This window comes from Musa acuminata, chromosome BXJ2-4 (genome assembly GCF_036884655.1).
Source record: "Musa acuminata AAA Group cultivar baxijiao chromosome BXJ2-4, Cavendish_Baxijiao_AAA, whole genome shotgun sequence".
NCBI classification, from domain to species: Eukaryota; Viridiplantae; Streptophyta; class Magnoliopsida; order Zingiberales; family Musaceae; genus Musa; species Musa acuminata.
The window spans coordinates 8701362-8723845 of NC_088341.1; the positions used below are offsets into that span (position 1 = coordinate 8701362).

Below are 22484 nucleotides of genomic sequence, written 5' to 3' on the forward strand. Positions count from 1 at the left end.
TAAGTAGGTCCTTCTTCTAGTGTTAAATATATTAATATAATTTTTAATTTTTTGATTGAGATATCAATTTCTTTTGATATTTTAAATCCAAAATTACATTGAAAACATGTTTAATAAAATTTCTTTGATAATTAAATTAGCTTTGGTTATGAGACTCCAAAGTACTAAAGTTTAACAATTTTACCTTATAGAGAAATGAAACGAAGAGGATTTTTATAGTGTGACTTTATGGATGTTATTTTAGAAGATAATTATTGTCGGGACAAATTTACAATATTCAAAAGATAACTCTATATCGACTACATGATGTCAAAATATCAAACACGTGACATTTAAATATGTGTGAGTCGCATAGGTATCGGTCAATTATGTAATGAGCATGTGTAGACTATATAATTAAGTAGATGTTAATCACATAGCTATGCAATGAATATGTGTTGCCCATGACATCATTCCTTATTAAATATCAATTGTTATACATACACATATATATATATATATATATATATATATATATATATATATATATATATATATATATATATATATATATATATATATATATATATATATATATATATATATATATATATATATATGACAATTGGTTTATGTTGAGTATCTTCAGTATAATCTCTTATTCATGTTTGTTGTCTCTAAACCTTCAATTAATGAACTTAATTTGCATTTACAAAGTCCCTTCAATTTAATTCATTACTATATTAACTTATAGTGTTGTTTAGTGAGATAATACACAATTATTATTACTATCCTCTTTACTATTTCTTCCCTTCTCCTCCCTCTTGATCATAAATCCTTCTACCTCTTGATCATGATGTAAACATGAAACTTTTTATTTGATACATACAATACTAAATTATTGATTTATAATTATAGCAAAAACTTATTTTATTTATTTTTAAAATATAATAATAATAAAACAGTAAGTAAAAAAGATTTTTATTATTTTTTCGTTCTAATCCGTAAGAATAATAGAATATGCAAAGAAAAGGTCAATTTTCTCCGCTTGTATTTGCTCAATACTTGTCACGTGTAATTGTCGTGTGCCGTATGGTCAAGGCCTGTGTTTAAGAAGTCGGCCAACACAAACAGGCAAATCATCCAATCACAAATAAACAGTCCAGAAGATTTAACACGTGGAATCTTTTTGTTGGTTGATATTTACTATGTGTCTACGACGCTGACACCAGAGAACCGCTCCCTCCCGAAAGGTCCCCCATATAATAAAAGTTGCATCATTCAGGCACCCAATACAACCGCACACATTCCTACCGGCCGATGGCAGTGGCGGATGCGTGGCGAAAGCGCTCCGCGTGCTACAATCGCGTGGGAAATCGGCGTTCACGAAAGTATTGACGGAGAAATAGCAAACATCCTCCGCCTCTTCTTCTTCTTCTGTGCTCGCAGTAAAGCACGAACAAAACGAAATTAAATATAAAGGAAGGAACTGAGGGGGACAATAGCATAAAAGAGAGAGAGAGAGCGCGCTCCGTTTCGATCGAGGAGGAGAAACCCTAATGGCGATGCCCGACGCCTGTAATGGATCGAGGCCCCCCAAACCCTGCGTCTGAGCCCGAGAGATGATCGATGAGCGGCGGCCGGGTGGTGCAGATGTCCGCCTCCTCCATGGCCCCCGCCGCGCCGCCGCAGCAGCCCCCGCCCACACTCCCCTCCGCTGTTTCCCGATCGCCGCCGGCGCACCCCCAGTCCCATCCCCCCTCTGCCCTCTCCCTCGGCCTCCTCCCCCTCCCCCTGCCCCTCCCCCTCCTCCCCGCCCCCGTCACCCGCCACCCGGCGGGGTCCGATTCCGTCGAACACGTGGCCCCGCCGGTCGCCAAGGTGAAGCTGGCTGACATTGTGCCGTATGAGGGGGCTCCCGGCGGGGTGTATTCCAAGGCGGTGGAGGAGCTGTCGGGGTCGCTGATGAGGCACAACGCCGTGGTGATCGAGCTCGGGAGCGAGGAGGCGGTGGTTGTAAAATGTGCGCTGGAGTCGGCGAGGATGTGCTTTAAGGCGAGGGCGCAGTGCAATGGTGCCGGTAGTGGTGTCTCGGGTTGGGGGAAGTTGGGCCGCGGTGTTTATACCTATCGTGCTGGAAGGTGAGAAAATTATGCAAAATTATGAGCTTAATACTTTTTTTGCTATGCTTTCTGTTGCATAATTATAAAATTATACGCTTCATACCCTTTTTGCTTTGTTTTTTTGTGGCATAATTGTTGAAAATAATGACATAATGATCGGACCAAGATTACTGAACTGAGTGGTAAATTTTATATAAAAAGATGGCGTGTTTGGTGCATCCCATTTGAGCGGACAGTAACCATAGGAAATCCCAGCTTCTTAGGTTAGAAGAGATGGTGGCTATTTATTACTTGCAAGTAATTAAATAAAATGCTGATCTCCTCACAAAATTTTATGAACTCCAGTCAAATCTAGTTGGAGTTCTCCATCATCATTTACAGTTCTCAAATCTTCAATGTATGAAATATTTCCTGCCCAATTTATGACAACACTTCTGCTCTTAGGTGAGATCTTTACAATATCTCATCGACCAATTTAATTGAAGAGTAATCTGAACAAACTATTTGCTTTAATTCTAAAGGAGCAAGAGATCCTGGTCATCATGTTGACAATGATGGAAGCTGTTGCAGTAGTTCATTGATTGAACTGTTGTGTACCCATTATGTTAATGTGTCAAGTGTACCACCATTAAGTTGCAAATTATATTTCTAAGATACATAAGTTGGACTACGCGTGTTGCATAGTAAAGGCAAATGATGAATGAATTGCCTAGAAGGAGCTTACTAAAGGTGATAGTATTTTCTCGAGGCTCTGGATAGCTGGACTTGGTATATTCCTTCACTTTTTCTCTCATCGTCATCTTTTTTGTTGTGGTCTTTCATTGATTCTTCTGCAAATGGCCTTTCCAATTGTACTCCTTTGTTTTGCTGGTGTTGGGCAATGTGTTTGTTCTATATCTGTTGAGATCTAAACGCAGGGACATTAGAGCTTGCCCTTTCATAATTCAATGATGTTGTTAGGTTCTTCTGAGGGCATTTTGATTGCTATTGTAATAATAGAAAATATGACAATCAAAATTTTCAAGAAATGCTAGCAAGTACTAATCGACATTAAACATAGGGCTAGACTAAGAGGAAAGGGGGATCAGTAACAGTGCTTCTTGGGTCATAAAAGGATCTATTGCTTCCCAGTATCAACCACCAAAATGTCTTATACTGCATATTCTTAAACTATAACATGGTTCTAGCTCCAGAGTGATTGGCAACTTGTAGTTTTGTTCCAACACCTGGTTGTTTTATTAAGTCATAGTTTACTGTGAATCCTATTAGGGCTTTGGAAGATGGAGATCTGTCTCCTGCATGCATGGGAGATGCCTTCAGATGTATGGGAAAGGCAGCTCGTGCTTCACTTTGTGCAATAGCAAGGCATCTTCGGCTTCGAAGCGAGTAAAAATAGTTTTTGTTGGTATTGCATTTAGTTAACTCCAAAATGGCTCCAGGGCACTGTATCTGTTTCTATGTTGTTTTCTGGTAACAAGTGCTATAACTTCTGGCAGTGTTTTTAACCATTTGCTGGATGATACCCCATTGCCTGCTAACGAGGTCTCATCATCAGTTCTGATTGCTGCCTGTTCTCATGCCTCACATACTAATAATAGCAAGGGCCAAATTGGAGGAAAATCTTCCATTACTGAAGTTGAAAAGGGACTATTGACATTAATTGCCTCTGACAGTCCTGGGATTCAGGTATTTAATTGTTTCATTTCAATGAATAGCAGCTATTTACATTGGTTCTGGAGGTTTTGGATTAAGCTTTATTTCTTGTAGTTGGCTATTCAAAGTTTCCTCTCTGGAAAATGATTAATATTCACATTTATATGATGTCATGTATTGCATCTTTTATAGGTGTGCGATCCAAATGGTCATTGGTTCCTAGCGGATGGGGGTTCAGGTCCTGGAGATCTATTGCTACTAACAGGCAGGGCTCTAAGTCATGCCACTGCTGGTCTCCGTCCAGCTGCCTCATATAGAATGATCGTTGAGTGTTTTCCTGGTACAGTGACTAGAGGAAGGTCTGAGATTCCTTTATGTCTCTGCCTCTGTTTTATTCTAATTATTATTTTTTAATTAAGGCCCCTATTTATCTTAATGGCATCACTCTGGTTGTAGGGTATCACTGACATTTAAGCTCATGCCTCAAAGTAATGCTATATTGGATTGCTCACCAATTGCAGTGGCTGGGCATGTTGCACCCCAGAGTTACCAACCAATTTCGGTAAGCCAGTTTATGGATGACTTGTCTGCTGAAGAAGATGCCATGTGCAATCATCCTGACAATATTTATGTGAGTTAACGATTTTTGTATCACTTGCATGTGCTTATCACCCTTTTCAGTTGTTTCACTTTATCTATGATTGATGTGAGTAATAATGTCTACCTCTAGATATGAAATGTCACTTTATTCTTCATATTCTAATGGGACTTTGGAAGTCTGATATCAGTATGAACACACTTTCCAAGGTTAAACCAACCCAGTAAAATCAATTCAGATAATTTTGCCATCTGATAGATCTTAACTGTTAATCTAACAGATAGCACCCCAACTCCACCCTTTATAAAATTTTTATCTGAAAGTATAGTAGTATACATAGAATAAAGGGAACAAAAACAGAGAAAACAGAAGATATAAAAAGAAAAAAAGGGATTATTTGCAATAAAGAGTTAAACAACCAAAAGTAAGCTTTATTTCACTCAATAATCAGATGCAACTCAGTGTTGGTTCCCCTTGCATTTGATCTCCTTTCCTTTTAAAGGGACTTAATTTTCTAATTGGGAACTCAGAGTAAAGGGAAGTAACAGCAGAAGACTTTCCTATTTGAAAACCATAGTCCTAGAAATTCCAAGATATTATGAGGAGACATTTTACTTTCTTTAAATAAAAAATGCAGTGGACAATGAAACAAGGATTTTCTGTTCCATTTTTATTTCTCCGTGTTAGATCTTATGATACCTGGATTGGGCTTATCTCAATTGACATCATTGTTTCATTATTTTGTTTTCATTTTCCTTTGTTTTTTAAGCATGGGATGGATTCATTTCTCAAATCGTATTACTAATGCTCCATTTCTAATAAATTTGATCTACAAATCATTGTTCATCAGGGCAATTACTGGAGGACTGAATAGCATTGAAAGCGTAAGCTTTCTCAACAAATCTCGACCCAAATAGATGGTTTGGGATTCAACCTATTGAAAACCCCATGATTCTTGCCCCTTGATAGTTGGGCTTCTTATTGCTAGTCTTGCAATGCTGGATCATCATTTCCTTGCAATGCTGGATTGTCATTTCCTCCCATTCAGTTGTCTATTCCTCCTCAATCCCGGTTGTGCTTACCCAAGTGGGTAATTGATCCTGTTCCTCAACTCTTTTCTTCTCTTGGTGTTTTTCCTCCATTCTTATTTGTGGCATGTCTGCATTGGCATGTGACATTATATGCTCTTCCAAGACTAAATCCTTGGTTAAGTTATTTATCAAACAAAAAGAAATCTATTTGAACCAAATTATTTGATGTCTAAAGAAGGGCTGATCCAAAACTTGGAACGTTCATAATTGATTTTTTATTTAGTTATGGAATTTGCAAATTCAATTGATAAGACCATTTAATCCCATTGGTCGAGGAGTATGGGAATCAAGGGCTTATAAGTTCGTCGGGTCTCTCTTACCTTCAGAGGCGTCTTTTGGAACTCACATGCTTCGAAAGGACAAAACCGTGCGGGTACGCTCATCGTCCAAAGTGGATAATTCCTCGCGAGCCTACGGGCCGCACAAATGGTCGGCTGACCAAATGATCCCTTATCAGATTGGCGCTAGAAGAAGGGTCCGAGGCCTGCACCTCGGTCGAGCAAACCCACTCCTAAGCCGTGGGTAAGAATTAATTTAATATAAACACAAAATGGAAAAAAAAGGATTAAAGGAATATAGTGAACATACTTTAAAGCATTGACTATTGTATTGCTTGAAATAGTATGAAATGGGTGATACCTATCGGTCTGGACGTGGACTGGTACATAGACCGAAACTAACGGTCTAGTTCAATCGAGGGAAAAGAATGAAAAAAACCTAAATCAATGTTAGGCTTATAAAAAAACTAAAATAACAATTAGGGCTTGCGAATGTGAGCCCTCTTCTCGTGACGCCATTGTCGTTGTTGTTCGATGTCGTCATCGTTGCTGATATTCACTAGCGTGTATCTGCTTGATACACTCTCACCTCTTCTCCCTTCTTCCTTCTTCTCCTCCTCCACCGCTTCCTCTTCTTCCTTCTTTTTCTTCATTGCCTCCCCTTCTTCCTCCTCTTCCTTCACCACCCCTTCCTCCTCTTCCGCCACCACTGCTACCGTTTTATGTTATCACCGTTGACATTCACCAACATGTATCTCCCCAGTACACTCTCTCTTCTTCCATCTCCTCCATTGCTTCATCTTCTTTCTTCTTCTTCCTCCTTCTCCATAGCTTTCTCTTCTTCTTACTCTTCCTCCATCGCCTCCCCTTTTTTCCTCTTCCTCCACTACCCCTTCCTCTTCTTCTTTTTCTTCCTCTCCGAAACACTGATACATACCGATGTACCAACACATGGTACATCAGTACGGATAGTATGTTCTAGTCCGACTAAATCGCTGAAATGGATCGGGTACCCTAAATGATGATCCTTGCTATAAAGACAATAGAACATGTGCTTATGTGATTATATCCCACAAATGGTCACATAAACAATATACATATATGTTTCAACATATACCAAAATCAAAGCATTAAAATTCCATATGGAGTTGTTGAAATGTGATGTGAGGCTACCACCTAAACTTACACTATGGTATAGTAATGATCTTGCGAATTGTGACACCTTGATTGGATCCACTTTGGAAGTTCTTGGTTAATTATGGGGTAGACGAGCGTTGAATTATATTACAGTGGGAAGCCACCAATGGATTAAGCATCATATGGCCTTGTCAAGAAATGATTCAAAGTTTTGTATTGTTCTTTAATGATTCAAAGGTATCTTAGCTTTTTAATTATCAGTGCTTCATCTAATCATAGCACATCAGACAATGTTATGTTGACAAAAAGGATTAATAAAATTTAAAGAAAATTTGGTAATTTTAAGAAAGGATGTGAAAGGAAAAGTAAATGATATGATTATCTGTAAGGTAAAAGGTGAGGAAGAGTCAAAGTGGTACATGAAGAAATAAATTAAGACATTTTAGACAGAGATCCTAGAGAACAGCCTTGTTACTAATTTTTCATAACAACATGTAGGATTTTATTTTTTTAATCTATAGCTCTTCAGCTACTATTGACATGATTGCGTCAGATCTTTTTCTGGACTTCTATTCTTATTTCTTAATTTTGTCACCTTTTAGTCTCTTAATAACTATTATTAAAGACTGTCATACTTATGATCTTGTCTTTTGTTTCTCGGGGACATATTTACATTATTTGAAATGCATTTACATAATCAACAAAGTTAACTTACATGTATGCCGTATTGATGTCGAAACTTATCTTTTTTCCCTTTTTATAGTAACTTGATTTTTTTTTCTTCCAATTTGCTGTGTTAGAATGTTGCATACCGATTCTTAGATTGTATTAGTTTGCTACATTTCATGACTTTTGTATTTTAAGCTGCATTTGTAGATGCCAATGACCATGATATTGCAGGAAACTCAGAATGATCCTATGAAGGAACCATCACTGAGAAGCATACTTTCGGACCCTTTGTCGTAAGTCTTCAGTCTCCATGTGACTTTTATATACTAGTAGTGCTTTTAGATGTTTGAGCTTAATTTGTTTTTTAACTGGTTTTATTTGATAATAATTGTTGACTCATTATACTCTTCTTTGTTTGGTGATGGGTCTAATATTGTTAACTTGACATCTTAGTATGTTGGTTTAGATCTCATGTAAGTTAGTTTGTCATTTTGACTTTGAGCATGTTCTGTTCAGAAGTATTTTTTCTTCAATAAGGAAACAATCTAATAACCATTGGGCAGGTATTAGTGAAATGCAAATGTTCTTTTATTGATGTTCTTAATAAAGTTGTTATAAGCATTAACTTCAATATTATAACAGTCTTGATAAATATGATATCATGATCAGCTCATAGTTATTGGTTATTACAAGTACCCTATATAGCATCTAACATAAGTAATCTTCTTCGAGAACTATCTTTATCCAATATACATAACTGTGCATCATGATCTACTAGGCACTAGGGTGTTCAAATCAAACCAAAACATTGAATTGAACCGGATGCAAACCTAAATCAAACCGGTCCAAAACTGGTTCAGTCTAAACCAGTTCACCAATAGTTCATGATTCTATTTTGGGATACTTTTCTTTTGTTAGGTTAATCGGTTCGAACCAAATTGAATTGATTTTAATTTAAAAGTTATCATTCTAGTTGAGTTTACTGTCTTAAGCCCTTAACTAGTTTAAACTAATTAATTAAATCAGTCTAAAGGTCCAATTTTATAAATGACGTGAGCTCAATTTCATAAATCTTGTCATGTTAGTCTAATTGGACCAAGATTTTGGTTTGGTTTAATTGAACTAAATTGGTTCATTTGAAAAATATATATTATAAATTATTTAAAATTACAAACCAGTTAATCGGTTAACCGAACCAGATTAACCAAATTTGAATCAGTTTAGTTAGGTAGGTCCAAATCGGTTCCAGTTCAGACTACCTTATATTAATCAAATTGAACCCAAAAATTGTTTTGGTCTAGTTCGACCCTTAACTGTTCAGTTTGGACTGGTTTGAACACCCCCCACTAGGCACTTAGTGAGGAAATACCAGGGCACCTTGAGGTGCTCTGAACAAGATGCCTTCATTCATGCCAGTCCAAACTCAATCCTCCCTTCCCTTGATTCATTCTAAAACCAATTCCCACTGGGACCCTTTCCAAGCTCAATTTCCGTCCCCCTCCCCCAAATTCTTATCTGTTCCAACCTAATCCAAACCAAACACTATCCCACTTGGCCCTCAATCCAAATATAATGCCTCAACCCATCCTTCATATGATGTAATTATCTCCTTTTACACCTACGGTCTACATAGCATTTTTCCATTGACTTTTCAGCAATGCTATATTTTTGCCATCATCTATGCCTTCAACTCCATCCGGTACATCTCGTTTCCTCTTCTCTTCCCTCTTTCCTCACTCTAGGTCATCAATTTCTAGATAATATTGGGCTTTTTATACTTCTTTGAGTACCCACCAAAAGTTCATAAACAATGTTTTAAATTTTAAAATCACTGAATTCAATGTTATGATTGGAACTATGTTTTGTACTCATGAGTAAACTAGATTTTCCCCTCTTGAGGTGCTCTGTTGCTGCATCCTCTGTTCTCTATCTTTGCTCCTTTTAGATCCTTTCATGGCTAGAAAAAAGAAGGTTGAGGTTATGGTTTGAAGAACTTTTAACAACTCACCGTGGTCGCTTGGGCTCGAGCTGTTAGGAATTGTGAGGAAACTTGAAATTTCTCTCTCCATATATATTTAGTTTTTTAGTTTCATCTTTAGCTCAATTAAATGACATTGTTTAGATGATAATACATACTCATTAATGGTCTATACCAATCATATACGTATTATATATCACTAATATAAGTGTAACTACTTATTTATATCATCTTTTGTTTTAATTTTCATCTTGTTTGTAATAATATTTTATTTATAGTTATTACACATAGTTTGAAAAAAATAGTTATTTTGTCATGGTACATGCTAAAGTCTAAAGGTTTTAATTTCATCTGGTCGACATCTTTGGTGGAATCAAATGATATCTCATGTGTTGTGTTATGGGTTTATCACTTAGGGTATATTTCTTAAAGAATAATAACATAACCTTTGCACCCATTGTGTAGATAAAAATCATTTAATTTAGAGAGCAAAATAATATTTTTTATAGGGTTTAAGTAAAATGATTGCATGATGAATTCTTAAAGAATAAGCCATAATTTCTTTTGTTTTCTCTAATGGGTCTTGTTTATTAATGTAAAATTATCAATTCAGAGGGACAAATAAATTCGACTTAGATTAAATTTTATGATAATTTAAAATAATAATGAAGTATCATTGTAAAAAATACTATAGTTGGACAAATATTGGACAAAATATCAGTGGTTTAAATAGGTGCTCGGGCGCATGCCTAGGCACTTAGCTGAGGCGAGGCAAGACCTGAGTGCCTCAAAGATTAACTAGGCGACGCGCTTTAGTGAAGCGTCGCCTGACCGCTCGCCTGAACCAAGGCACTAAGCTCCTCGTGTGAGCGCCCAGTTGAAACAAAGCAATCAAACTACTTCGATTGAATAATAGTTAGTTAGTTCGATTGAACCAAGTTATATAATGTTACTATATTTGCACAAAACCCATCCCTTTGCCCCTTGCGCAACCCCAAGCCATAAACCCTAGTGCAGCTGTTGCTTCCACCACAAACACTTCCTCTACCGTTGCCTCCTCTGTCGACGTATAGGACCAACGCTTCCTCTACTGTCGATGGACTGGTTCGAAGGCCTAGCTTTCGTACGTAGTTCCCTCCGTTGTCGTTGCTTCCATATGTAGCTCCTTTTGTTGTCAAGGGAGAGGATCGCAACTTCCTCGACCATCGATGGACATATCCGAAGCTTCCATCGTCATTGTTGTTGCTATTGCCATCCGATGCTTTCTCTGTTGCTGCTATCATTGTCCATAGCTTCCTCTACCATTGCTACTGTCGTCCGAAGCTTCCTCCATCGCTGCTGTCGTACAAAGCTTCCTTTGTTGCTGCTATTGTTGTCCGCAGCTTCTTTCGCCGCCGCTGTCATTGTCGCCATTATCCGCAAGTTCCTCCATCACCACTGTCCTCTCCTTCCCCACTTTCCATCGTCGATGATTCTTTTCTCCCCTCTAACTACTATTAACAATAGATTGTTAATTACTATTATCATATAATAGTCCTTATTTTGATTTTAGCACTACTAATCTCTATTTATTTAGAACTATTATTAGGGTTTCTGGATTAATGGCAAGTGTATAAAGCAATTTATAAGATTCATCCAAAAAATTCAAGAAAGGATCTTGTTTGGAAATATAATTATCTAAAGGATCTTAAAGATCCTAATGTAGTTATTTGTATCTTTTGTGATAAGACCACTAGAGGTGGTACTTTTTGTACAAAGCAACATCAAGTAAGGAACTTTAAGAATGCATCAACATGCAAGAAGTGTCTGCTTGGTGTAAAAGAAGAGTTGCTGGCTTATATGACCGAAAAAAAAAAGTTGTAAAGGAATGAATCTTATGGGATTTTACTTGGGGATAATATTGAACATATTAGAGGTGATAAAGAAGAAGATTATTCAGAAAGTGTAAATGCAAGTGGAAAAAGAGTATATGACAAAAAAAAAACTATGATTGTTTAGAAGAATAAAATGGGATCGATGGACTTATATATGTATCAAGGATCACAGAAGGAACAAAGTTAAGCAAGAGTAAAATTAAGACAAATAAATATAAGTGATATTTATGATAAAGAAATAAGGGGAAGAACGATTCAACATATTGCTCTTTTCTTTTATCAGGTTAGACTTCCCCATAGTGCTTGTCGTTTGGATAGTTTTAAAGAGATGATTGAAGTTATTGGAAGATATGGTGGGAGATTAAAACTTTCAAATTATTATGAATTGCGAGTTCTATTACTGAAAAAAGAGTTGGATCATATAAATGACTTATTAAAGGGTCACAAAGAATCATGGGTAAAGCATGGTTCTTCCATTATGTCATATGCTTGGACCAACAAAAAACATAGGAGTATAATTAATTTTATAATTAACTGTTTTTTAGGAATCATGTTTGTGAAATAAATAGATGTATCATCTTTTATAAAATCTAGAGAAAAGATATACGAGTAACTTGACAAGTTTGTGGAAGAAATTGATGAACAAAATATCGTCCAAGTTATAACCGACAATGGAAGCAACTATGTGTTAGCTGGTAAGATTTGTCTTTTAAATTTTTAAATTTTTTAGTTACTTTATGTCTCAAATTTGAATGAAAGAACTCTTAAGTCTTATGAATTTTGTTTTCCTTTGTCTTATGTAAATTACTTGAAGCACAAAGACAATATCTATATTAGACTCCATTTGTGGTAAATTGCATTGAGTTAATGTATAAGGATATTGGAAAGATCCATGATATCAAGAAGATTTTAGAAATGACAATTTTTGTCATTAGATTTCTCTATAATCATACTGGGGCTTTGAATATAACGAGAGAATTCACAGACAATAAAGAATTTGTGAGATATAGTGTCACCCGATTACTACTTCCTTCTTGACATTGCAGGGCGTGCATCGTCAAAAATATAACCTAAGAGACATGTTTACCTCGAGGTAATGAGTGACAAGCAAATGGGCAAAAGGAGTGAAAGGCAAGAGGGTCGGTGATATCATCTTATTGTCGTCATTTTGAAATCTTATAGTTTATACATTAAAGATAATGATCCCTTTTGTTTAAGTCCTTCGGTTGGTAAATAATGAAAAGAAGCCTACAATGAGATATATTTATGAGGCTATGGATAGAGCAAAAGAGATGTTTCAAAAGTCGTTTGATGAAAATGAAGAAATGTATAAGAAAATATTTATAATCATTGACGAAAGATTGAATTATCAACTTCATCGTCCATTACATGCGGTAGGACATTATTTGAACCTAGAATTTTTTTATAAGAACACCTCCATTGAGTTCTATACAAAAGTTGTAAATGGATTATATAAGTGCATTGCAAGATTGGTTCTAAACCTTGAGGTGCAAGACAAGATCATACGTGAATTATTTTTATATAAAAATGTCGATGGTCTTTTTGAAATTCCTTAGCAGTTTGATCTAGGACAATTATATCCTTAGGTATTTATAAATTTATATAATTATTTTTATATATAGTAAATTATTGTTAGTAATAAAGTAAATTTTGCATTTGAATGGTGGAGTCTATTTGGAAATTCCACCCCGAACTTGCAGTAATTGGTTATCAAAATTCCTACTTTGACTTATAATGTTAAAAGTTGTGAGCGAAACTAGAGTATCTTTGAGCATGTATAGATCACAGAATATTTTTGTTTCAGTTAATCTATTCTTTTTTAGATAAATGTATTCATATGTTTTTAAATGGTATGATATGATAGATTCAAACAAAGGGAAGAGAAAGATGATGATATGTTTGAGAATGACGATGTTGATTGAATTTGATATAAAGCTTTATCGCTTTAAGTCTTTTTACATTCTTGTTATTAGAAAATGGATAATGTGACTTAGTACCTTATATATCTTCAATTTAATATCATATTTTTATTTATATAATCATATTTATCAATCGTGTTATATATATATTTTTATATTTCAATATTTCAGAGCGTCTCGCTTCGTTCGAGCAAGTGCCTCGAGCATTTTGGACCTTGGCGCATGACGCTTTTTAAATCACTGCAAAATAGTCTTAATTAAGTTCCAGGCATTCATGTTGAAGAGTGCCAATTTCTCATTATAAGTATCGATTGTGGAATTAGACCAGACCCCACGTATTGGATCACAAATTTACTATCCAAGTTACATCTCTTATAGGATGATAGTTCGTAATGTTTGCAAAGATAATGTTGGTGAAAATCATTCATTTAGAAAAATAATTTTATTTTTAACTCTCTTAATTCTATATCATTGATTTGTACAACTTTCTAGTGCCAATGTGTATATATTTCTTTACCTTTAAGAGTGTTTATAATGAGCAGAAGCAGCCCATCATTTATGTTCTTCGGCAATTCAAGGTTAAATCTCATGTATTATTGCTAAAGAATATACATGATAAGCTGCTATATATCTTAAAAGGGAGCAACATGTTATTGATTGGGCAAACCAAATGTTGTGCTTGAGTGGTACACATCTATATCTAGAGATATTACTTTGATTTAAACTTTCTTAACGTATCAGCTATACATGAATGCTTTTAATTCTTGATGTAGCCCACATTTACCCTTTTGTGGGAAAACTAGGTAAAGTAAACTTTCTTGCTCAATTATCATGAACATTAGGCAATGTATTACTACGAAATTTACTCTATTTTCTTCATATATTTCCCAAAGTTAGTTATAGCATGGATACTAAAGATGAAACTTTTGTCTTGCTGTATTTTTAAGTGGAAATTGTTATCTTTATTTAATTTTACGTTGTGTAATTCCAGTAAGCTCTCAAACTCATGTTTTACATGTTTGCTGTTTCAGTGGGGCATTCCTTGAGGATGCTATGGTGGTCTCTTGTGGGCATTCTTTTGGTGGCCATATGCTGAAGAAAGTTATAGAAATGGTATATGTAAATTCTCATCCACTCTATTCTTTAAGAGCTGTTATACTGTATCCAAGACCAAATAAAGTCACTGGATTTTGTTTTTGTTGTGCATATAATGTAGGAAGGGTTAATTAGAAAGATCTTGTAGGAGCAATAATATATAGTGTTGAACTTGACCTTTTAGATTATAAAACAGTTTAAAAAATTGAAGTTCAAAATAGAATGGAGCTTGTATTGCCAAATAGAATGGAGCTTGTATTGCCTCAGCCAAATGCTAGTAATATCATTAATTCAGATAAAAGTTCAAAATGACTTTAAATTAGCAGTTGATCTTGACTTCATTGTGAGTAATGCATTTGTATGAAGTATGTTCTTTGGGATCTGGAAATGAATGTTGAAGTCTTATAGAAAGGGCATTGGTTCTAGAGTCTAAAGCATACTCTCTCCAAATGCATTGTCACATTAAGGATCTAGTGAACTTGGTCAATCTGACCTAAATTTATACTGTTTAACTGTGGGTACTTTTAAAATTGAGGAGAATACAGGTCTTCTTTGTTTGTTGGTTTATTCAGTTGTTTATATCATATGGTTCTTTCAGTTATTGTTCATATTTTCTGGACTAACGATGATTATGACCGATATCTGTTTTTGTTTGTTCATTTTGGTTATAAAATCAGGCCAGATGTAATATATGTAATGAAGAGATAGAGACAGGGATGTTGATCCCAAACTATGGTAAATAGAAATCATAAATAAATTTTGAGTAAGTTATATCTGTATTATGATTGTGGTCCAAGGAAAAGTTCTGTAGTGATCTTCTTTCCTTTCAGCTGTGCGAGCTGCAGCTACCACAGTGAAGATGGAGGATGATAAGCGACTCTTTCATAATGCTGCTCTACGCAAACGTAGGAAAGAAGTTGGTGAACAAATGGAGGCACTGAAGAGATTGGCCAAAGTGTGTGGTCTTACAGATACTGCATTTTCTTTTCTGGTTTAGAAAGTGTTTAAAAATCTTTCCTGTTTTATTTGTATTGTCTTATATACAGGTAAATGGGGAGATAGCAGCCGAGAGTGACAGCCCTAGACAACTAAAGGGAGTTCAATATCCATTTGTAGTAAATGAGAAAGTTTTGATCAAAGTATGATCTCGAGCACAAACTTAACTGTAGGCCTTTCCTTTTTTATAAGAAATAATAAGTTGGTAAGAATACAAAGGAAAGAAAATTGACAATAGAAAACATGCAGGGAAACAAGCGGACTGCTGATAAATTGGTTGGAAAGGAAGCAATAATAACATCCCAATGCTTGAATGGCTGGTATGTTCATAAGAGTAATGGCTTTTGATCTTTTCAAATACGTCAATAGATATACATGGTTGATTGTCGTAGCATAATGTAATTAAAACCTGACCTTTTGCTTTTGGAGAACCTAAGCAGAAGCTTTGTTTGCCCACTATAGTGGGTAGATTATCTCATTGTTGCAGTTTGGATGTGTGAATTAGGTCTGAAAAAATCTTTTAATTCAATAATGTGACTAATATCTCATTCCCAGGTACTTACTCAAGATTCTGGATAGTGGTGAAAGTGTTCGTCTGCAATACCGCTCTCTTCAGAAACTCCCAAGCTCACAAGCAGATGACAGGATACAACCACAACCCTTGCTTATAAGTAGCAATTGAGTAGATGGTGCTATGGTTGCTACTTGGCTACAAGAGTCTTTTGTGATACAAATTCTGCTTGTTTTGTAATTTTTGGACAGTATTTTTTGCCAGGTTTTTAATGGACATTAACTTATGAAGAAGTTTTACGATAGGAAATGAGAATGCCAAGACACAGAGCAGTGCCTCAACATATAGAAAGAGAACAAACAAAAGGTGCTCATGAAACAGTGGACTTTGTATCTTGAGCGAATGATGTTCAATTTTACCATCTTGGTTTTGTCTCCTGCTACTGCAGGTAATAGATGTCACACAAAAAATGAGCCTTAGCATTCTCCACTTGTACAGCATCCAACTAGTTAAGCAATGACGATAATAGGGATGAGAAAGTTTGACTTGTGAAATTATCCTACTAAGTTATTCAACCCGCCTTTTTTTGGACATTTTGGTTTGTTGTCATTGTTTGTTATCTTTTGACCCAAGTATAGTGTGGCATATTCTGTGGATCCGGATCTTCTCATGCTGTAAGTTATCTCTGTGCGTCAGTGTAGAAGTTATCATTACTGTATGATTGTGTCATTCCTTAGTCTGATGCATTGGTTTGATCATATAATCCATTAGTTAGGGATTTCAAAAATCCAACTTGGATTTATTTTCGCAGATTGAATAGCTTTATCTTCGTGTACTTGTTGATGATGTTAATGGATTTACAAGATACAGTTGCAGATTCAACTATGCAGCGTGGATTCCTTTTTTGGTTTCTAGCGAATGTTTTGAGTCATAATGATGTATAGGTTGTTGGCTTATGTAATATGGAAATTCACAGGTAGATTTCCGCTCAATATTTTCACTGTTTCTCTGTCATTTTTTACCTTTATCTTCTTATTTAGAGAAAAGAACATTGCTGTTTTCATATTTTTTTGCCGAGAGTTTTACTCTTTCTCGAATGTTGTAGTAGATCATTGAGTTTATGCTACCTCCTAAATAGTGATTCAAGTTTTGGTATACCAAAATAGAACTTCTTTTCCATACTTTTCCAGTTCCTTTCAGTTTCTCCCTTTCTTTTACTGAGTATTTATTTTATCTTGTTTTGTTCTGCACATGGACTTGTAGTTGTGCTAAATTTTCTTTCTAAGTTCCTCCACACAAGGAATCTAACCTTTTTTCTCTGTAAAGCAACCAAACTATTGGTTGTGCCAACATCTGGTAAAATAGTTTAGATTCTTGAGTAGATTGAATCCAATTGAATTTGGACTAAGATTTTATATTTTTCTATGTCAACATTTGGTAAATTAGTTTAGATGAGGATGTCCAGATCAATATTTGGGGCTACTACTAACGAAAGATAGAATAATAAACAATAAAGGGTTCAACAAGCTCAGAGTAATGGGTGGAAGCATGCGCTGTCCCATACTTGGTGGTAATCCAGTTCAACAAACTCAGAATAATTGAGTGGGCTGGTATAGTCATCAATGGCTGCTTCGGCTTCACATTGGATTAAGGCCAACGAGAAGGGAATGGGTGAGAAGCATTGCAGGAACAAAGGATACGTGCTGGTGAATAGTCGACTGTATGCAGACACTGATGGCATCCTAATCTCAAAGGACAACAACTCACTCCAACATATTGTTCTTAACATCCTGCTTTTCTGAACCGTATGGTGCATTTGTGTATGACTTTTTTTTGCTTTCTAATGTGTATTCGATGTGTATTCCTCATTAGGTAGCAACAATTCAAGATCTCGTACGAGATACATATACCATGATAAACAATAAACTGATGTTTGGCTGTGTATTTACCATGTTCATGATATTTGTAGAAATATGAAATGGAAATGTTGTTTCCTTTTGAGTGTGATTTGATGTCTCTGAATACAAGATTTGCTGTTGCAACTGCGGTTTTTGATGTCAAAATCTTGTCGACAGAGAGAAGGTTATGCTTGGTGTAGTAAAAATAAAAATGCAGGAACGGACATAGGTCATGAAAATACAAGCTCATAATATTTATCAGGAAGCATTACTGGTTTTAGTTAGTGTCATATGAATCCTCTTCATGACTATCCAACAAAAGACCATCCAGAAGTCAATACCCCCCCCCCCAAATTATTTGATGTGCATGAGTTGAAGTAGAAAAGGCAGCAACAATGTTTGCTGATGGATGAATCTGAAAGGAGAATGAGCAATGAAATCCATGGAGACAACCATGAGAGCATCCTCGGTCGGGGGATTTAGTGAGGTGACAGTGCTCTCAGAGTTAGGTGGAAATGTGCCGCGATATCTGAACTCGACCAACTCAACTTTTAGCAGAAAGAACACATTCCTGTCTCACTCGCTACAGTATCAAGAAAGAGGAGAAAGAGAAGTCTTCTCTCTTCAGAGTTCTTGTGTGCAGAATGTATCCGTGTTGTGCTTGTCAGTAGTGGAGATCCCAATCGCATCTTCTTGTTGATTTAAGGGGACTTTCTTCGACAAAAATGCTGGGGCTTAATTCTTTGTTAATTTCTCTTATTAGGAAAGTCATCATTGTTTCTATGAAAAGGATCACAAACTTAGTTCTTGTGTTGACATGGTTTTATCATTTGAGGATTTCTTTCTCCCTAAAATGTCACCTCACTCGAGCGTCTGACAGATTGGCCAGCAGGACACAGACGAATCGTAGGAAATCTGAATCATACAGTCGATCTTTAGGTGGTGGAGCGCTATGCAATAGAGTGGTAGTGAAGACACGGGAGTACGTGCGTGAGTCAACTTGTGGCCAAACTGGGAGAGGAAGCTGTTGTCGTCACTGTCCCTTCCGTGGCTGTCGAATTAGTCAGTCCTCTCCTGTTGTCCTCCACGTTGAATTGAAAAAATAATAATAATAAATTGATTTTATTCCTGAGGACGGAGATGAATATTTATACAAAATTTGAATTTTTTTTTCAAGGATCGTAATCAAATTAATTTTTTAAATAAATGATTGATATTCAAATATTGAGGATATAAGAAAATAGAGACGTTATTTCATACGCATGAGTCTTTATTATGATCTTCTATCATGTCTTCGTAAATTTCTGTCAAAGAATGTCAAGTTTGATGTAATTGAAATGTTTTACGGGCAAGAGATTTTTTGAAAGAATCTATTAGTTGATCAGAAGTATGTATATAAGAAATACGTAGTTGATATCTAACAACTTAATATCTGTCGAAGTGAAAGTCGATAATAATATATTTAGTGGAATACTAGATTGACACATAGGTATGTATCACCAATATTATCATAGTATATTATAAAAGTAGAATTAAAAGTAATATTCTATTAGTAGATTGATGACCCAATTGAGTTTTGTAGCGACGGTGATAATGACTTAATATTCAACTGATTCAATTTACTTCGAAGAAAATAATATAAATTAATGATTAGACCAATCTAGCTGTAGTAATGAGCTTAATTTCTCATGGCTTGAGATGCTTTTGGGATTCAAAAGAACTTGACACGACTTCTGAATGCAAATTCCATGTGGGGTATCTCTTCTTTTGAAGATAGGGTTGAGGAGTGCTGGGAACACCTTTTTGTTGTGTAGCGTACCATCCCCACCTCACGGCGCATATCGTCGAACACCTCTGAGGCGGGACAAGGACAAGCTCGTGCCACTTAGCAACATCCAACACTGAAATGGTGGTACTTCAGATCCGGAGACACCCATTGACTTTATTTACGATCTCACAGCGTAGCCGAGAGAGTACTGCTGAAGCTTAAAAGGACGACAACACCTACATGCGTGCTTAAACCTTATTCGTGAGACACACGAGCGACACAAGGTTTCTATGGGGAGTAGTTCGACCCCCCGGTCTCCACGAAGCTCATCACCTTTTTCCAGGCGGGCCGGCCGGTGATGTCCTCCCACCACGTCTTGACGTGCTTCTTGTCGTCCAAGAGGTGCGACAGGCCGCAGTTCTCCACGATGTAGCGGGTGGCGGGGATGTGGGTCAGGTCGGCCAGCGTGAACTCGTCGCCCGCCAAGTACTTGGTCTTCGACAGCTGCTTCTCGTACACCTCCAGGACCTTGTTGAGCTTGTCCACGGCGGCGCCGGCGTCCGCCTTGTTCGCGGGGAGGCCACGGATGGGGAGCACGAACAGGTTGAAGACGATGGGGAACGCCCAGGGGTTGTAGTTGATGGCCTCCACGTCCAGCCACTGGTCCACCTTCGCTCGCTCCTCCAGCGTCCGGCCGAGCAGGTTAGGCCCGCGGTCCTCGTACTTCGCCGCCAGATACCGCACGATGGCCCGCGACTCTGTGGAGCACAACAATGACGTTGACTAAGCTCCCATCGAAGCTAAACCACACAGCAGAAATCAACCACAAGAAGTCAAGCTAAAGGTGTTCACCGAAGAGCTCCAAGTCTCCGTCAACGATGTAGGGGACCTGCCCGAATGGCTGAGAAAGGAAACAGGATCAAAGAAGTCAAGCACAACACATAGCGGGAAGAAAGGAAGTGGAAGAGCTACTTGTTTCTGGAGGAACTCAGGACGCTTGTGTTCCATGGTGTCGATGTCGACATGGACGAGCTCGAACGGGACGCCCTTCTCCACCAGGCAGTGCATTACTCGCTGGGGGCACACCGCCTGAGCTTTGCCATACACCTTCACCACCATTTTCTCGTTCCGCAGGGATCGCTCGAGATATCCGAGTCTTCGTCTGGTCGCCTCGAAGCATGTAGTACCGTTGTCAGAGGGGGATATATATGGGGGATGAAACCTTGTCACCATCTGCAGGGAGGAGGTGGTGCCGGTGGTTAGCATGCGCATGGCGACCACCTAACTCAGCACGCGAATGAGCGAGTCCAGCAGTAGTGGGACTCGTTCGACTCCGCCGCGTGCCTTTAGATTCGGGAGTTGAACGGTTGCTGGTGTGGGACACACCCAACGGTCAAAGACAGTCGTTGAGATTATTAGGTGCCTCACTACCACATCAAAAGGTGGCTAATGTTGTTGTTGGGAGTCACAACATTTTATATATACATATATATATACGTATACATATATATACATCTATTTGTAAATGTTTCTTCAATAAATATAAGATAATATATGGAAATACATTCGTACTTTTTGACGTGTCCTTTGACTTCCATTGCAATGTGGCCAAGAATTAGATTCTTGGTAACTAACAATAAGATTGGATTTGATTGATTTGTGATGGTAATAGTAATGTTTCCAATCAAATTAGTCATGAGAATCTCAACAACCTCTTCTATTTGTTACCACAAACATTAAATTTTGAGACGAACTATAGTGGATAGTAGGAAGGATTCATTATAATATTCAATTCGATGGGATGATTGACTCGGTCACCTGATGAGTCTGAACTAAGACCCAAATCAATAGGATCACTCATGTAGCTATGTCTATCTCACTTTGGACTCCAGAGAGCAAAGGACACACGCTAGTACTTGTCCTTATAGGCTGATTAGGATCAATTCAGCCGCTCCAATCGCTGTAGTAATTGAGCCGAGTACGTATTAACTTATAGGATTCTTACTATAGTTCGATTTGGGATGAATTCAACTACAAAGTCGATTAGTGTCGGAGCTTTAATCGTAGTTTAGAATCGATTGTTATGCCCAATGCAACCGATTTAATGGATCATCTCGATCGTCATTGTTGTAATGAAATGTGTTTAGAAATACTTATGAGACATAGCTAACCTAATAAATAGACTCCATCATCATTTCTTCCTCCCTACTGTTCTGTCCTTGTCCCTATACTTTTAATGATGGACATCATCTGATCACTTAGCAAAGCTGCAGGAGCCTAAAGACTATCATTCCCTCGAAAGTAGAACTTCTGTCCCACCATCTGATGCATTTCTTCTTTCATCATCTCCCATGCAAACAGTATAGCTAACATGATCTTCCCCTATTTTTCTTCTTGAAAGGCCCACCATTTCCATGTTTTGTCTTCACAAAAGCTGGCCTCTTGTTGTCGACACATCAACCTGTATGCTTTCTTTGAGGAAGGAGATCTTTTGAGGGCATCCTTGGCAATTGGTTCCCAAGGGCTGGTCTCATCCGAAAAGAGTAGAACTTGGCATATCAAGATGGTAGCTTGTGGGTTTTCTTGGTCATGTGGTGAATGCCATGCCTCCTTGCTTTTGAGTACAGCTTCTTCCTCTTCCATGTGAACCTGACTGTTGATGTTACGGTCACAGCAGACCGCAGATGTTTCTATCTTTTTTTTTTTTTGATTTAGACTCATGTGCATAGGATTATCCGAAGTATCTTCGAGATAGATCCGAGGTGAAAATATTATTCTCCTAAGGTAAAAGGATAGTACTCTCGAGGTGACACTTACATGAAGATCAGGATAAGAAAGGTTTTTCGACCTAACTCCTTCGATTCTTAAGTTAATAATATCTTAAGTTAGTAATATG

The 22484-nt window shown here is 37.1% G+C and overlaps 2 protein-coding genes across 6 annotated transcripts; one reads left to right on the forward strand and one right to left on the reverse strand.

Moving 5' to 3' along the window:
* The first annotated feature begins 1463 nt into the window (after positions 1-1463).
* Positions 1464-16515, forward strand: LOC135583232 (uncharacterized). Of its 5 annotated transcripts, XR_010485955.1 has the most exons (14): positions 1464-2120; positions 3372-3488; positions 3599-3788; positions 3948-4114; positions 4212-4386; positions 7736-7821; positions 14352-14433; positions 15093-15150; positions 15246-15370; positions 15462-15554; positions 15661-15731; positions 15967-16108; positions 16187-16288; positions 16371-16515. XR_010485955.1 is itself a non-coding variant. In XM_065103641.1 (13 exons), exons 1-12 carry the CDS (start codon positions 1609-1611, stop codon positions 16091-16093), a joined length of 1779 nt encoding a protein of 592 aa, XP_064959713.1. In that variant the 5' UTR covers positions 1464-1608; the 3' UTR covers positions 16094-16108; positions 16187-16515. The 5 variants fall into 5 exon arrangements, 4 of the variants coding, with proteins under 4 accessions (XP_064959713.1, XP_064959711.1, XP_064959712.1 ...); XM_065103641.1 differs by having other exon boundaries at positions 7760-7821; positions 16187-16515; XM_065103639.1 differs by having other exon boundaries at positions 16187-16411.
* A 3227-nt stretch (positions 16516-19742) lies between these two features.
* On the reverse strand, positions 19743-20874 carry LOC135609877 (glutathione S-transferase F12-like). Its single transcript, XM_065103642.1, has 3 exons — positions 20561-20874; positions 20441-20489; positions 19743-20346 (listed from the first exon to the last, which is right to left on the reverse strand). Exons 1-3 carry the CDS (start codon positions 20858-20860, stop codon positions 19877-19879), a joined length of 819 nt encoding a protein of 272 aa, XP_064959714.1. The 5' UTR covers positions 20861-20874; the 3' UTR covers positions 19743-19876.
* Between the last annotated feature and the right edge of the window lie 1610 nt (positions 20875-22484).

Bases quoted from the DNA above. Each gene is read 5' to 3' on its own strand.
- LOC135583232 (XM_065103639.1), top strand. From the start codon at position 1,609: ATGAGCGGCGGCCGGGTGGTGCAGATGTCCGCCTCCTCCATGGCCCCC. The intron at 3,489-3,598 runs GTAAAAATAGTT...AACTTCTGGCAG, and splicing joins CATCTTCGGCTTCGAAGCGA to TGTTTTTAACCATTTGCTGG. The intron at 4,387-7,735 runs GTGAGTTAACGA...CTGCATTTGTAG, and splicing joins ATCATCCTGACAATATTTAT to ATGCCAATGACCATGATATT.
- LOC135609877 (XM_065103642.1), bottom strand. From the start codon at position 20,860: ATGCGCATGCTAACCACCGGCACCACCTCCTCCCTGCAGATGGTGACA. The intron at 20,490-20,560 runs GTAGCTCTTCCA...TTCCTTTCTCAG, and splicing joins CTGAGTTCCTCCAGAAACAA to CCATTCGGGCAGGTCCCCTA. The intron at 20,347-20,440 runs GTGAACACCTTT...TGTGCTCCACAG, and splicing joins CGGAGACTTGGAGCTCTTCG to AGTCGCGGGCCATCGTGCGG.